This window comes from Gracilinanus agilis, chromosome 1 (genome assembly GCF_016433145.1).
Source record: "Gracilinanus agilis isolate LMUSP501 chromosome 1, AgileGrace, whole genome shotgun sequence".
Lineage (NCBI taxonomy): Eukaryota > Metazoa > Chordata > Mammalia > Didelphimorphia > Didelphidae > Gracilinanus > Gracilinanus agilis.
In genome coordinates, this window is record NC_058130.1 from 342,006,565 (window position 1) to 342,020,660 (window position 14,096).

The following is a 14,096-nucleotide window of genomic DNA, read 5'->3' on the forward strand; positions in this document are numbered from 1 at the left end:
TGTGAATCTGCTATTTTGTAAAACCCACTTTCTCTCATAGGAAGTCTCATTTTTGGGTAACATAACCCTTCTAGTTCTAAGCTATATATATATATTTTTGATTTTTAAAACATTTTTTAATGAGAGAAATTGATTTTTCCTTTTTCTCATCTTGTACTGGAAGTACATATATAATCATTATTTATCCTTTTTCTGATTCTACAGCAAATACCTGAGCCTATAGGACTGTGATTTAGATGCCTCTCTGATTCCAGAAGGGAATATGAAAGCCATTAATAGTGCTAAAGAAAGCACATGGTCAGAGACTTGACTGACTAAGATCTGCAGAATAGCAGTTCTATGCCAATACTTTAGAGCTTGAAAAATTGGGGTTGAGTCCTGGAGTCCCAGTCTTTTCTAAAACTTTAGAGGACGTGGGTCCCCTCGACTTAGATTCCTAGAAAGCACCTAAGATTGGTTATTTATTTGGCTCACTTCCCTAAAAAGCTGATGATAAGTCAGATCAGAGAGAGACATTTTCCTTAAGTCCTGGCCCTGGATGGGTAATTGCACACTGTGGAATTCACTTTAATTAGACCTTCATTCAAAGGTCTAAGTTTATTTTCCCTAGATTTTGCACATTTTACATTTACAAGTTAATGTTTTCTTCTTTTTTCTTGAATTTTATTTTTATTTTGCCAATTGACTTCATATAACCCCCAGGACTCAGCCACTCATCCTTAGCTGACCTGAGGTACTTTTTTTTTTTTTTAGAAAAAAGGTGTGTTTAAGAATTACCTCACGGGGATATCTGTTAAGTTTTTTAAAATTCGATAATGTAAAAATATATGTATATTTATTTAACTCTTTTAGGAGTAATTTCACGGGGAATTATATAAAATCTTAGAAGAAAATGTATGTTTTGTAATCTATAATGTAAAGTTTAAATTCTTTTGAGAATAATTTCAGGATAAGGATCTTGCCATCTCCCCAGAATCCAGATGACGAACTTGTTTTGGTGAAGACACCATGAAGATGTCTGAAAAGCCTTCACTGAACCATGAAGACCAAACTTTGAACTTTGGGGTGCAGTTGATTGAACTATGGGGAGTTGAAATTGAGTTGTATGTATTGTTTTAAATTGTACACTGTTGTGCCAGTGGGGGACAGCCCCCCAAATTGGTTTTTTGTCAATGCGTCTAATTTAACCATTTGTTCATTTATTTCTTTTATCCCCAAAATTCCTGAAAAATTTAGAAGTTGTCTATTTTTACAGGTCCAGCGAAGAAAAAAGGACTAACCTTTTTTTTTGCCGGACCTCACGGGGAATTGTAAAAAGTGAAATTTGGGAAATGTATAAAACTACATTTCCCGTGATCCAACATGGTCCAACTGATTTCCGTCTCCGACGTCTTGACGCAGGGGAGAGCTTAAATCTCGCAGGGGAGAGCTTAAATCTCGTGGGTTAGGAGGGAGTGGTCTCTTTGGCGAGTAGGCGCTTCCAGGAGACAGGAAACAAAATGGAGGCGGCAGTTTTGAATGCTTACAAGCGCGTGGTCTAATGATTTTATCTATCAACATGGCTTTAATTAAAATACTAATGTATATATTTATACAAGCATTTATCATTTTTCATTTTTATAGCCAGGAATGCAGTGCAGTAGTAGGCAATTGACAAAGAGCATTCCAGCATCTAGGAATTGAACTCCTGGGCAGAAAGAGGTCTTTGGGAGCAGGAACAGAATACTTACATGGAAAGATAATACATGTAACCCTCAGAACTTTGATCACTAGATATGTTTGAGAGAGTCTACTTAGAGGTCAGGAATATGATTTTTTTAATGATGAAATGGCACGATATCGTTCTCTTATAAATTTTTTGGTATATTAGCTTTAATATTCAGCTCATTTAGTCATTTTAAGTTTATTATGACACACAGTATTAGATTTTGATCTAAACTAATTTTTTGCCAAACTGCTTTACCATTTTCCCAGCATGTCTTGTCAAATAGAATTCTTTTCCAAAATAACTTATTTTGTCAGGTTATTGAAAAAGGGTTATTGAGTTCAGTTGAAAAATTTTATTTTCTAATCTGTACTAATATATTCTACTCTTTAATTAATACCATATGGTTTTCATAATCATTGCTTTATAGTATATTTTGACATCTAGACATTTTAGTCCTCTTTCAATCCTACTTTTTTCATTAATTCCCCTGGACTTCTAAATCTTGTGCTGTTTGAAAGGAATTGCATCTTTATTTTGACTATTCTATAAATTAACTCTTGTTAGTTTGGCATAGCACAAAATATGCATAGGAGTCTATATCACGATTTTTATCTTATTGGCTCACTATTCATTCAGATATTGTCATCATTTCTTTGATTGTTTTGTAATTTTATATACAAGGCTTAACAGGTACCTTGGTAGATAGGTTCCCAGATGTTTTATGCATTTTGCAGTTATTTTGAATGGAATTTCCTTTTTAAATAATTTTCTTCTGTATTTTGTTATTACTATATGGAAATGCTAGTGATTTTTATGGGTTCATTTTGTAGCCTACTTTTCTTAAGCTATTGTCAGAATTTCCTTTTAAAAGACATTTGGAGTCATGTCAGCGTATATAGTCAGACCATCTACTTGATATCAAAACTAAAATATTGAGTATAAACTTTCTAGATTCTTTAAGATATAAGGATTCATTGATATAAATTCTCTTAATTATTTCATTTTTCTAATTCTCCATCATTTGGTGGAATATAAATCCAAATTTATAGCTAATAAATAAACTGTCATATCTGGGATTAGACTTTGGCACTTTCAGAACATGACTTCTTCATAGGCACTGGCTTGCAGTTCTATTGCTCTGACCCTGGAGTAGGATTGTGGATTCAGCCCACAGGGGAGTGACTAAAGTAAAGACTGCAGACCAGTGATTGTTGGCCTATAATCCTATAACTAACTCCAGAGCAAAATTGCTAATTCAGCCCACAGACATGTCTGTGGTCAACAGTTGAATAACAAGGGCAAGGATTATAGGCATCATACTAAGAACTGGGATGAGACTATATAGATCTGGTGAGACTATGGATCTTAATCTGCAAGTGCATCTCAGCTAGTAGACTGAAGCTAGAGGCAGCAACTCTGCTGGAGTTCCAGCCAAGGACAAGTGTGCAGTTGTATTGCCCAAATATAAATTAGGGCCAGGAAATTAGAGAAGGTAAAGATTATGTATTTTGCTTTCTATTATTTGGCAACTGCTTACTGTCATTTTTAACTATTTTAAAGTTCTATTCAGGTCTTTAACTTCTTAATTTTTGTTAAGATTGATCTAGATAGGGTACATTAAACTCTACTTAGTTTCACTATTTATTTCTCCATGTAACTCACTACGCTTTTCCTTTGAGTATTTAGATAACCATAAGGTGTGAGTATTCACATGCACGCACACACTCACATCATATATTGCAGTGATTCCCAAAGTGGGCGCTACTGCCCCCTGGTGGGTACTGCAGCGATCCAGGGGCATGGTGATGGCCACAGGTGCATTTATCTTTCCTCTTAATTGCTATTAAAATTTTTTAAAAATTAATTTCTAGGAGGCTAAGTAATATTTTTTCTGGAAAGGGGGCGGTAGGCCAAAAAAGTTTGGGAACCAATTATATTGCTATTCTGTATAAAGTAGCTTCCCGATTGTATTTCTTTTTATCAAGTCTAATTTTGTTTTTGCCCTTTAGATCATAATTGTTCCTTACCCTTGCCATTTTTTAGTTTTCCTGAAGCATAACAGATTTTACTACGGTCTCTTACTTTAATTGTGTAAATCTTTGTCAGGTGTGTTTCTTGTAAACATATTGTTGGATTTTGCATTCTATACTTTTCTGATATCCTCTTCTATAGTTAAGTTCATCCCTTTCAGTTACTATAATTGTGTATTTCCCCCTATCCTGTAATTTTTCTTCTCTTTGCACCTCCTAATCCCTTTCTTTACAAAGAAAATGGTGAGGAATGTGCTTAGCATCAGTGTTCTGGAGTAATTCAGTTTGCTTATGCTCTTCTGCAACTGTTCTTTTTCCCTTGCCCAGTACAAAATGTATTGAATCTGACTCAGTTTCTTTCAAGCTACACTTCATGATTTACTCTCTGAAGTTCTTGATTTTACTTCTGATTAATTCCTTCCTGAATCTACCATCTTTCATATTACTCCCTGTTTCTGCTTTCTTTCTGTATTCCTGTTGAGTTCAATATATTTCTACTCTATGCTCCATGTCTTCTGTTCTCCTTTAACCAGTTCCACTGAAAGTGAACTTTTAAGTGATAGCTACCCTCTACCCCTTTCCTTCTTGTTTGAACAGTCTTACATGTTCAACCTGATTGTATAAGTTAGTTTAGATTGTGTAAGTTAGAATAGAAATTCTATCCTCCTCTTTTTTCTTTAATATATCTCTTTCTCTTAAAGATCCTTAAAACAAAAACCACTCCCAGACCTCTTGTCATTTTTAACTCCATCTATCATCTTGACAACAGAGTTCTGAGGAAAAACTTGAGTCAACCAATCTTTTAGAATGTATGTAAACCCTTCTTCCTTGTATTGTCCCTTCTGATTATTTCATTAGTATTTTTCCTCTTCTCTTGCTGCTTGTGTTTGTATTTCAGAATTCATGTTCTGCTCTGCAATTTTCATTAGAATGATCAGTCTTCTGTTTAATCAAATGTTTATTTTCCCTTTGTAGGATTATACTTTCCTTTGCTGAGTAACTTATGCTTTTTTTTTTTTAAATAATTAAACACTTACTTTCTGTCTTGAGGCAGAAGATTGGTAAGGGCTAGGCAATGGGAGTTAAGTGACTTGCCCAGGGTCACAACTGGGAAGTGTCTGAGGCTAGATTTGAACCTAGGACCTCCCATCTCTAGGCCTGGCTCTCAATCCACTGAGCTACTCAGCTGCTCCCTGGGTAATTTATTCTTGGTTATAAAGCCTTTATATCATATCCCAAGTTCTCTTCTTCAAAGTGGTAGCTACTAAATCTTGTATGAACCTTGTATTCTTTGGTACATGACTTTTTTCTTTCTGGCTGCCTGCAATGTTTTATCTTTTACCTAGAAACTCTGCTTTTGTCAATTGATACTTATAGGACTTTTAATTTTGAGATTTCAGGTTATCGGATGATTCTGTTTTTACTTTGCACTCTGATTCTAATAGATCAGGAAAGTTTTCATAAATTAACATAGAATGGATAGATATTTACAAAGATGTAAAATGTTTTTATTAATAGAACAAGAAGTAGAGAATTTAATTAGCCTGATATCAGAAAAAGGAACTAGACAAGACATAAATGAATTCCCAAAGTGAAAACCCAGAATCAATTGTATGTAGAAATGAATTCAATCAAATATTCCTTAAAAATTACATTTTTATATATGCTTTTTGCAAAACTAGGGAAAATGGGACCATTCCACATTCATCTTTGATACAAATATGGGCTTGATATCTCAATCATAGAGAGTCAAAACAGAAAATAAACCATTATTTCTAATAAATACTGATGTTAAAATATTATACAAATGATTACCAAAAAGATTAAAGTACTATATCAAAAAGTTCATCATACATTGTGATCATCCTGAATTTTTCCTGCGAATTATGCAAAAAATGTAGGTTTAGTTCAGTGATGGCAAACCTTTTGGGGCCCCACCTCCCTTTCCCCTCCAACCATGTGCCATGCCCTCCCCCCTTGAGTGCACCCCTCTCCCCTATTACCTCATACAGGGGAGGAACAAAACGCTCCCATTGGACTGCTGGGTAGAGGGGTGGGTAAAGTGAAGAATGTCCTCAGCAAGTGTTGGGGCGTAGTGGCCCAAGTGCTTCATTCCCCTTCGGCTCTGCTTCCTATGAACTCCCATAGGGTGGCTGGGCAGAGGGGCGGGAATGTGAAAAAATGTCTTCTTGCATGGTGGAGAGGGAGAGGGGAGCAACTTTGCTGGATTCCCTCTGCCTTTCTAGTAATGAACTCAGGGTGGGGGGTGGGGTGACCGCCTTGTGCCCACAGAGAATGCTTGGTGTGCCATCTTTGGCACCCATGCCATAAGTTCACCATCATTGGTTTAGTTCAATATTAAGAAAATTATACACTTAGAAAATTACATATTAATAAGAAGAAGAATTTGTGATTTTAGCAATAGATGCAGAAATAGCTTTTGATAAGATGTAATACCCATTTTCTGTTTTTATAGAACTCCATAGGAGTAGAAATATTTTTTCTTACTATGTAGTAGATATTTAAAACTAAGACCCTCCATTATATATAATGAACACAAACTACAATCCTTTCCAGTAAGATTACTATGTCTGGCAAATACATACTAGAGCATAGCAAGGATGCCCATTATTTGATATTGTATTAGAAATGCTAGCTAGAGCAATAATATGACAAGAAAAAAGAAATGGAAGGAATAGACATAGGCAAAGGGGAAACAAAATTATTATTTTTTGCAAATTATTTCTTAGAAAACAGAGTATCAACCAAAAATTAATTGAACTGAGCATGATATATGCTTGTCATTCCTGCTACTGAGGAAATTGAAGTGGTGGATCAGTTGAGTTCAGGAGCAACAGTCAAAAGCTAAAGCTGATGGGTTGTCTACACTAAGTCTGGCACAATATGGTGAGCATCTGGGGAACAAGGGACCGCCAGGCTGTTTCAAAAGGAGACAAACTGGTATGGCTCAGAAATGGAGCAGGTCAGAACTTTCAGTTGTGCTGGTCAGCAATGGGTTTAGCTCATGAATAGCCACTTCACCTCCAGCCTCGGCTAGATATTGAGGCACAATCAGTAATAGTAGTCAAAATGCAATAAGTATTAAAACCTACTATGTGCCAGGCAATGGGGATATTTTTTAAAAAGGCATAAGATAGTCCCTGCCCTCAAGAAGCTTACAACCTAATGGGAGTGACAATACATAAAAATAAGCGGAAAAGTGTGGGGAGGGGAAGGTTATTTGGCATTAGAGCATAGTAAAGATCTGCAGTCAGGACTGAAAATGATATAAGGAGGTATATTTTGTAGTTGATTTCATCTGATAGAATGATAAGTTTCTGGAGATGATGAAGTACAGGAAAGCAGCTGGATGGGAAATAAGAATTTCCTGGATATTCCCCTTAAATTAAGATGGAGGATCAGGGATGAGCTTCTAGATGTTTACTCCCTCCTCCAACCAGAGTGAGGGAGGAACCCTAGGGGTAGGGAGGTGCTGAAAAAGGAATAAGTTTCATAGTTGATTTCATCTTGTAGATTGAGGTAGGAAATTAATAATAATCAAAATAATAATTTCAGCAAAGTTGCAGGGTATAAAATGCGCACAAATCACCAATACTTTTGTATATTATTGTCAACAAAACAATGGAAGAGAACCCTTCTTCTCCAAGACCCACCTTCCTGGTAGGGGTTTAGTAATGGAAGAAGAAAGACAGAAAGCTAGAATAGTGTTGTTGGTGTTCTCTAAATATTTTGCCCTCCTAATACCCATAGAAACTGAAGAAAGGAAAGGGATCCATGTGTACAAAAAAAAAGTATTTTATAGCAGCTTTTTTTGTGGTGATAAAGATGGAAACTGAACAAATTATGGTATGTGAATATAATGAAATGATCTTTTGCTCCAAGAAATGATTAAGGGAATAATTTCAATAAAAATCAGGAACACCTATGAACTGATGCAGAGTGAGCAGAACAAGGAGATCTGTTGATACAATCGTAAACAGCACTATAAAAATGAACAACTTTGAAACCCCTAAAAACACTGGCCAAGATAATAACCTATGTCCAGAATACTGATGATGATACATACTACCCACCTCTTGATATTAAGTTGATGGACTCAGTCCAGATTAAGAATTTTTCGGATTTAGCCAGGATGAAGCAGGAATTTATTTAGCTATACTCTACATATTTATTACAAAGGGTTTCTTTTTTCTTTCTTTTTTTTTTTAATCGTGGAGATAGAGGGGAGAAAAAATGGATTTTTATTCATTGAAAAAAGTTTTTTAAAAATTCAAAAATAATAATGATAATATTTTCTGCCCTGGGGCAGAGGTCTTGTTGATGCTTCTCCATTTATAGTTCTGATACCAAATTTGACCACTAGAAATCTTGCTGACTAATTTTAAATTTCAGTCTGCCTGATAAATAGGTCCTGTCCCTGAAATATTTAGGTGATGCAAGCTAATTTTAATATAAATCTAAGCACATCTTAAGAAGTTAAACTTTCTGCTAAAAATTCTTATTTTCCAAACTAAGAACATATGAATCAATTACTTTTTATATTGTCTCTTCTTGATATGGCAAAAAACAAAAACAATTATATTTGAGATAAGTCCAAAACGAAGATACCAAAATAGTGAGGATGGGATGGAGTTCATTCCTGAAAAATGTGCTAACAACCATCAAGCTTTTTGTTCCGTTTTAAAGAATTTTGTATATAAGAATGAGTATGGCTTTTATATTGAATCTATAATGTTTTATATTTTTAATTGGTCTTTTTAAAATTATTTCAAAATAAAACTTTTTTTAGAAGCTGCTTCCAATGAAAAGCATTCCCATTGACTTAGTATGGTATATAAACTTTACAACATAATTTGCAGGGTAGTTGGTAAAGAAGCAGTCAAGGCAGAACAATGTGATGGTGTATTTGGTTGAAATATCTAAGGCAATAATAGTTTATTCACTTTGTGAAAATTAATTCAAGTGAAACTGTGCTTAGTCTAATAAAATTTTTATACAATTCACAAGTTATAATTGATATAACAATATATTATATACACATAAAATATATTTTATTTCAAGGAGAATTTAAGTTTCCTTTGATAAAAAAGGTTAAAATTATTCATATCACAATTCTGATAGGTTTTTCAACTCCATCTATTTAATCATAGAGTTAGTTTTTTTCAGTCTTAGAATTTGTCACAAATTTGGTTTCATTTTTTCCATGTCTATAATATGAGGGTAATATATAGATTCTTTCCTTCCAGGGTTATTGTGAGGATTAGGGACATTATGAAGCCCTTGGGCTTTGTGAAACTAAATAAAACAAAAACTTTTTTTCAATATGGATCTTCGAAAAGATAATGGCAAAACTTTCTTCATTATTGTAAGGCATTGTAACTGGGTACATTTAAGTGAAAATAAGGTTTTGTAACATTTTCTTATTTTTTGTTTGTGCATGAAAACATTTGCTTTGAGTTTTGTGTATGTTTTTAAAATGAGGTAGTTAAAGGTAAAAATATCTAAATTCTACAGTAACTTTACAAGTATATAAATTGCAATAGTGAAAACTGGCTTGCCAAAAGTTAACCTAATCACATTGATCATACAGAATATTTTATCTTGGCAGTTAAGCAAAAATAATATCCAAGCAGTTCACCTTTGAAATATGTTTTATAGATTTCATCTGGTGTCTTAGGGAGGTTAGGTCACCTTTTTAGGAATGCTTTAACTCTTCACTACCAATGATACAGACAGGGAAAAGAGTGTTTGTGCTTTCAGTGGTCTCAGTCTCAGAACAGTGGTTCTTAACCTTTATTTATTTATTGGGTCATGGGTTCCATGATCAGTCGAGTTAAGCCTGTGAACCTCCTCTCAGAATACAGGTATCTTTGCCATATTACAACTTTTCCCATCTCAATTTCCATGTAACATGTATTGGCATAAAAAGTTAAATGGGAATTTGGGGGGAGTTTTACAGAAGGCCAGCAGGCCACACAGAAAAAGTTAACTCAGAAATGCATAAAATATATTTATAGTATTGTATCATATCAACATTTTATTTTTTATACCAAAAATGTACACAATTTATTTTTTAAAGGTAAAATAAGTAAAAAGTTAAAGTTTACAAAAAGAATGTGAAAACCAGCAGATGACACAAGAAGACTCCAAATGTGAAGAGTTATGTTTTAAAAGTTCAGTAACTCATAAGTACATAAAATGTATGCACTGTTATATTTAAAATTACCTGTATAGTATATTAGTAGTATTTATCCTCAAATTTGTTTCATTTTTTAATTTTTTCATATTTTACTTTTAAATTTTCTTTTTTCCTATAGTATTTTTACTTAACATTGACCTACAAATGATCTATGACCAAATACCCCAGATTCCATAATAATGTACTGTAAAAACCCTATAAAAGAAAAAGAAAAAATTCAAACTTCTCTGGTACAAAGGTAGCCAAAATTTTTTACACAGATTTTCCAGATTGCAGGGATGCTATACCCCTAAGTCCTGAAATGTGGAAAGTATACCTGTATTATTTTTAAATACATAAAAAAAATTACAAAGGAAATCAGTTGTATCAAATTGATTTTCTTAAGCATGTTTATAGTCTCCAGATTAAGAACCCTTGTCTTAGAGAATGAAGATTTAAGTAACTTGCCTTAGGTGCCATAACCATATATATGTCAGAAGCAGATCTTGAATCCAGGTCTGCCTGGCTTAAAGGCCATCTCTGTATCCACTGTGTCTTGCTGCATCTCTGGTTAGTAATTATAATTACATTAAAATTAGTAACTTCACTAAGCCATCTCCTGTTATGAAAATTAACACACTTCAAAGCAAATATGTAAATAACTCACCAAAATCCAGAAACATTGGTACTATCCAACTAACTCAAGGAATATATTTGATCCATATCCAGTATGGATAGCACATTATTTATCCTTCAATTTGAGTTTTACTAATGATTATTGTGATCCTTATGCTCTGTTCCATTTGACAGTAATTCTAGAGAACCAGGATAAGTACTAAGAATTGCCTTGTTGAAAAATGATCTGCAGATAGACAAGGACTCAAAAGTGCAAATTCGTTTTATCAAATCACTTATATGAATTCACAGTATTTTCCCAAGACAGTTACATTTCTCTTATCATAATTTCAGCTCTATACTTTGTGATAAAGTTGTTCTATTTTTATCATAGGATTTGGATCTAGAAGAACACAAAACATCAAATAGTTCAAATTGCCTTAACACTGAACACATAAGCTCTGTTGAAAGAGAAGATTCCACAAACGTGAAAAAGAAAGCCAAAGTAGATAATCATAGTAAAAATAGTCCACTGAAATTTGCTGACACAGATGGCAAAGATAACATCGACTCACATCTTAATGTAAATGTCTATGATTTGGCTTTATTTAAAGAAGACAAAATAATAGAGACTGACAGTGAGCCAGAAGAAGGTGAAATTACAGACTCTCAGACTGAGGACAGCAGTGATGTTACTAGTGAAGACAATATTACTTCAGCAGACTCTGAGGATGAAGGTAAGTAAGTGGCCTTTACAGATAATCAATTTAAAACACATTTCCCTAAAACCTAATCACTGTAAAGGAGCAAACTAGAAAAAAAGCTTACAACTCACACAGTATACATGCAGGAAAATGATTTTAAAACAGGTAAACATAGTTATTTAATGTTTAGTTTAAAACATAGTGAATGATGAAAAACATAGTTTAAATAATTTAAATTCTAAAAGTGTTGGCTTTGCTCATTGTGGAGACTAATGCAGATTACAGTGCCTACCAACGTTAATATTAAGTTAGTAACTATTCATTTAGTTGATCAGCAAGCATTTAGTAATACTATGGACCAGGCCTTGTGCTAAATACTGAGAATACAAATGAAGATAGTACCTACCCTCTTGCAGCTCACAAACTGATAGAAGAGACAACATGCAAACCAGTAGGCTATGAACAGGGTAAGCAGGAAATAATCAGACAGTAGGCACTTGAATTAAGAGATTGAGAAAGGCTTCCTGTGGAAGCCTGGACTTCAAGGAAGCCTGGAGGCAGTAATGAGAACTGCTGTGGCTAATCCAGCTCATTACCTGGTAGACAACCTTCTGATAGAAAAGAAGGAAAGAAACAAGCACCAGGACTTTACAAATATTACCTCATTCGATCCTCGGGAACAACCTGGTGAGATGAGTACTGTTATTATCCCCACTTTATAGTTGAAGAAACAAGCTAACAAAGGTAAAGTGACTTGCACAGAGTCATACAGCTCTTACGTGTCTTAGGCTAAAGTCAAACTTGAGTTTTCCTAAGTACTCTATCCTCTATGGCAGTGATGGGAAAACTTTTTAAAAAGGGGGTCAAAGGAGAGGAAATGCTCATCTGTCAGTCTGTTTCTCAGGCAACTCTCTTGAAGTTTCATTATATTGTATCCTACTCATTGTATTCATCAGATTAGGAATAATGTTACGGCAGGATAGAACATTTCAGGGGTCTGCATCTGGGTAGTTTGCCCATCACTGCTCTATGCTATCTGCTTTCCTCACAACAACTGTACAAGTATCATTATCCTTGTTTTACAGATAGGAAACTAAGACTCATAATCATTTGCTGTAAGCCCTACTGTCATTATCAGAGCCAGGTCTCTCCAAAAGCAAAAACTATTTCATCTGGTCTTGGGAGTCTATGACTTTGGATAGGCCCAACTTCAGTTATATAATCGTTATTTTACAATTGCTTTTGAAAATATAGTCCCCCAAATTAATTTATCTTTGTTATGTGCTAAAATTTTACTCTTCCTGTTTTCTTTGCTTTTTTGCAAAGATGTCAAGGCCATGAAAGTACAAAAAATTGTGTGTTTTTAATATTTTCATTCTTCATTTTTTGTTTTGTTTCATAAAGGATAAATTATTTTAAACATTTAAATATTTAAAATAAGTGATACTAAAAAATGTATGCTTGGAACTCTTTTGACCTTCATGTTCTAAAAAAATTAAGAAACAGTTTTATGATATTGAAAACTTCATTAATTAATCTCATTCCCTTTAAATTAATAATTACCCTCTATTTTTTCTTTCTTTTTGTTCTGGGTTACAGAGGAAGAAAAAATTTGGCCTCCGTGTATTAGAGTCATTGTTATTAGATCACCAGTACTGCAGACAGGCGCACTTTTTATTATCACAGCTGTAAATCCAGCTACAATTGGAAGGTAAAATGTCTTAATCTCTCTCATCAGATTTTCTTCACAAAAATTATGTTTGTGCTTAATTGTTAGTATATGGATTATCCAGAAAAAAACTTACCATTAAAGCTGCTTCATTCAAGCCTTTTCATGAACTATTTACTCCTCCTTTTCCAATTTGTACATATATATGCTCAAATTCTAAAAATGTAAATATTCTAAGTAAAATATAGACAAGTAAATTAACAGTGCGTGCATATATATGTGCACATATATATTAGGCACAAATATACTGAGCACTATACAGTTATACATTTTTTTGGAATTTTTTTAGCTATGATACTTCATTAATAAATAAAATAAAATAAAATAAAATAAAAAGAAATGAAATTTGGAACTGAAGGACTGTCATCAATACAATATTGTAGTTGCCAGATACATAAAAGTGATTGCATTGAACTTTTAAAAGTGCTTCAGGCCAGCTATTTTTACACGCTTTCAATTTCAAGTGCTTGTTTGTAGAAGGATGTGGGAATCAGTCAGAACATTGTGGTCTTGTATCAAATGGGAATTTTGCTTAATTGCTCGAAGTCTCTGAAGACTTTTACTTGTTTGTTTAGTTTTTAAAAATTTTCACAATCCAGTTACAGTCTACTACTCATTCAAGTTTATTGCATATTACTCTTGTTACAATTGCTGTGTGCCAACCAAATTTGTCCAATTGTTATTTAACATTCATGTAATCATTTCCTATCTCCTGTGCTAGAATTCACTTCTCTCACTTCTTAGAATCCATATCCTCTTTGGTGCCACCTTCTACAGTAAATCTATTCTTATTCTCTTAGTTGCAACTGCCCACATGCATACATGCCCACACACATGCAGAAGGGGGCATATATACTATATTATTTATGATTTTTAGTTAAATTCAGTAAACTTATTAAGTGCCTGCTCTGTGCCAGACACTTTGCTAAGCTCTGGGAATACAATAAGAGGCAAAAGTCAGGCCCTGCTCTCAAGGAACTCATGGTCTTTTGGAAGAGATAAGCAAGCAAATTTGTTCAAACAAGTACAATAGGATAAACAGGAAATAATTAACAGAGAAAAGCATTGGAATAAGAGGATTTGGGAAAGGCTTCCTGTGGGAGTTGGGATT

At 33.9% G+C, this 14,096-nt stretch overlaps 1 protein-coding gene across 2 annotated transcripts in view; it reads left to right on the forward strand.

The window, feature by feature from the left end:
- AGGF1 (angiogenic factor with G-patch and FHA domains 1) overlaps window positions 1–14,096 on the forward strand; it is a 76,656-nt gene that overhangs the window by 37,748 nt on the left and 24,812 nt on the right. For both annotated transcript variants that reach the window (XM_044663148.1, XM_044663155.1), the window contains exons 6-7: window positions 10,947–11,289; window positions 12,856–12,967. In XM_044663148.1, the coding sequence (XP_044519083.1) occupies window positions 10,947–11,289; window positions 12,856–12,967 (455 nt within the window). The remainder of the gene's footprint in view (window positions 1–10,946; window positions 11,290–12,855; window positions 12,968–14,096) is intronic.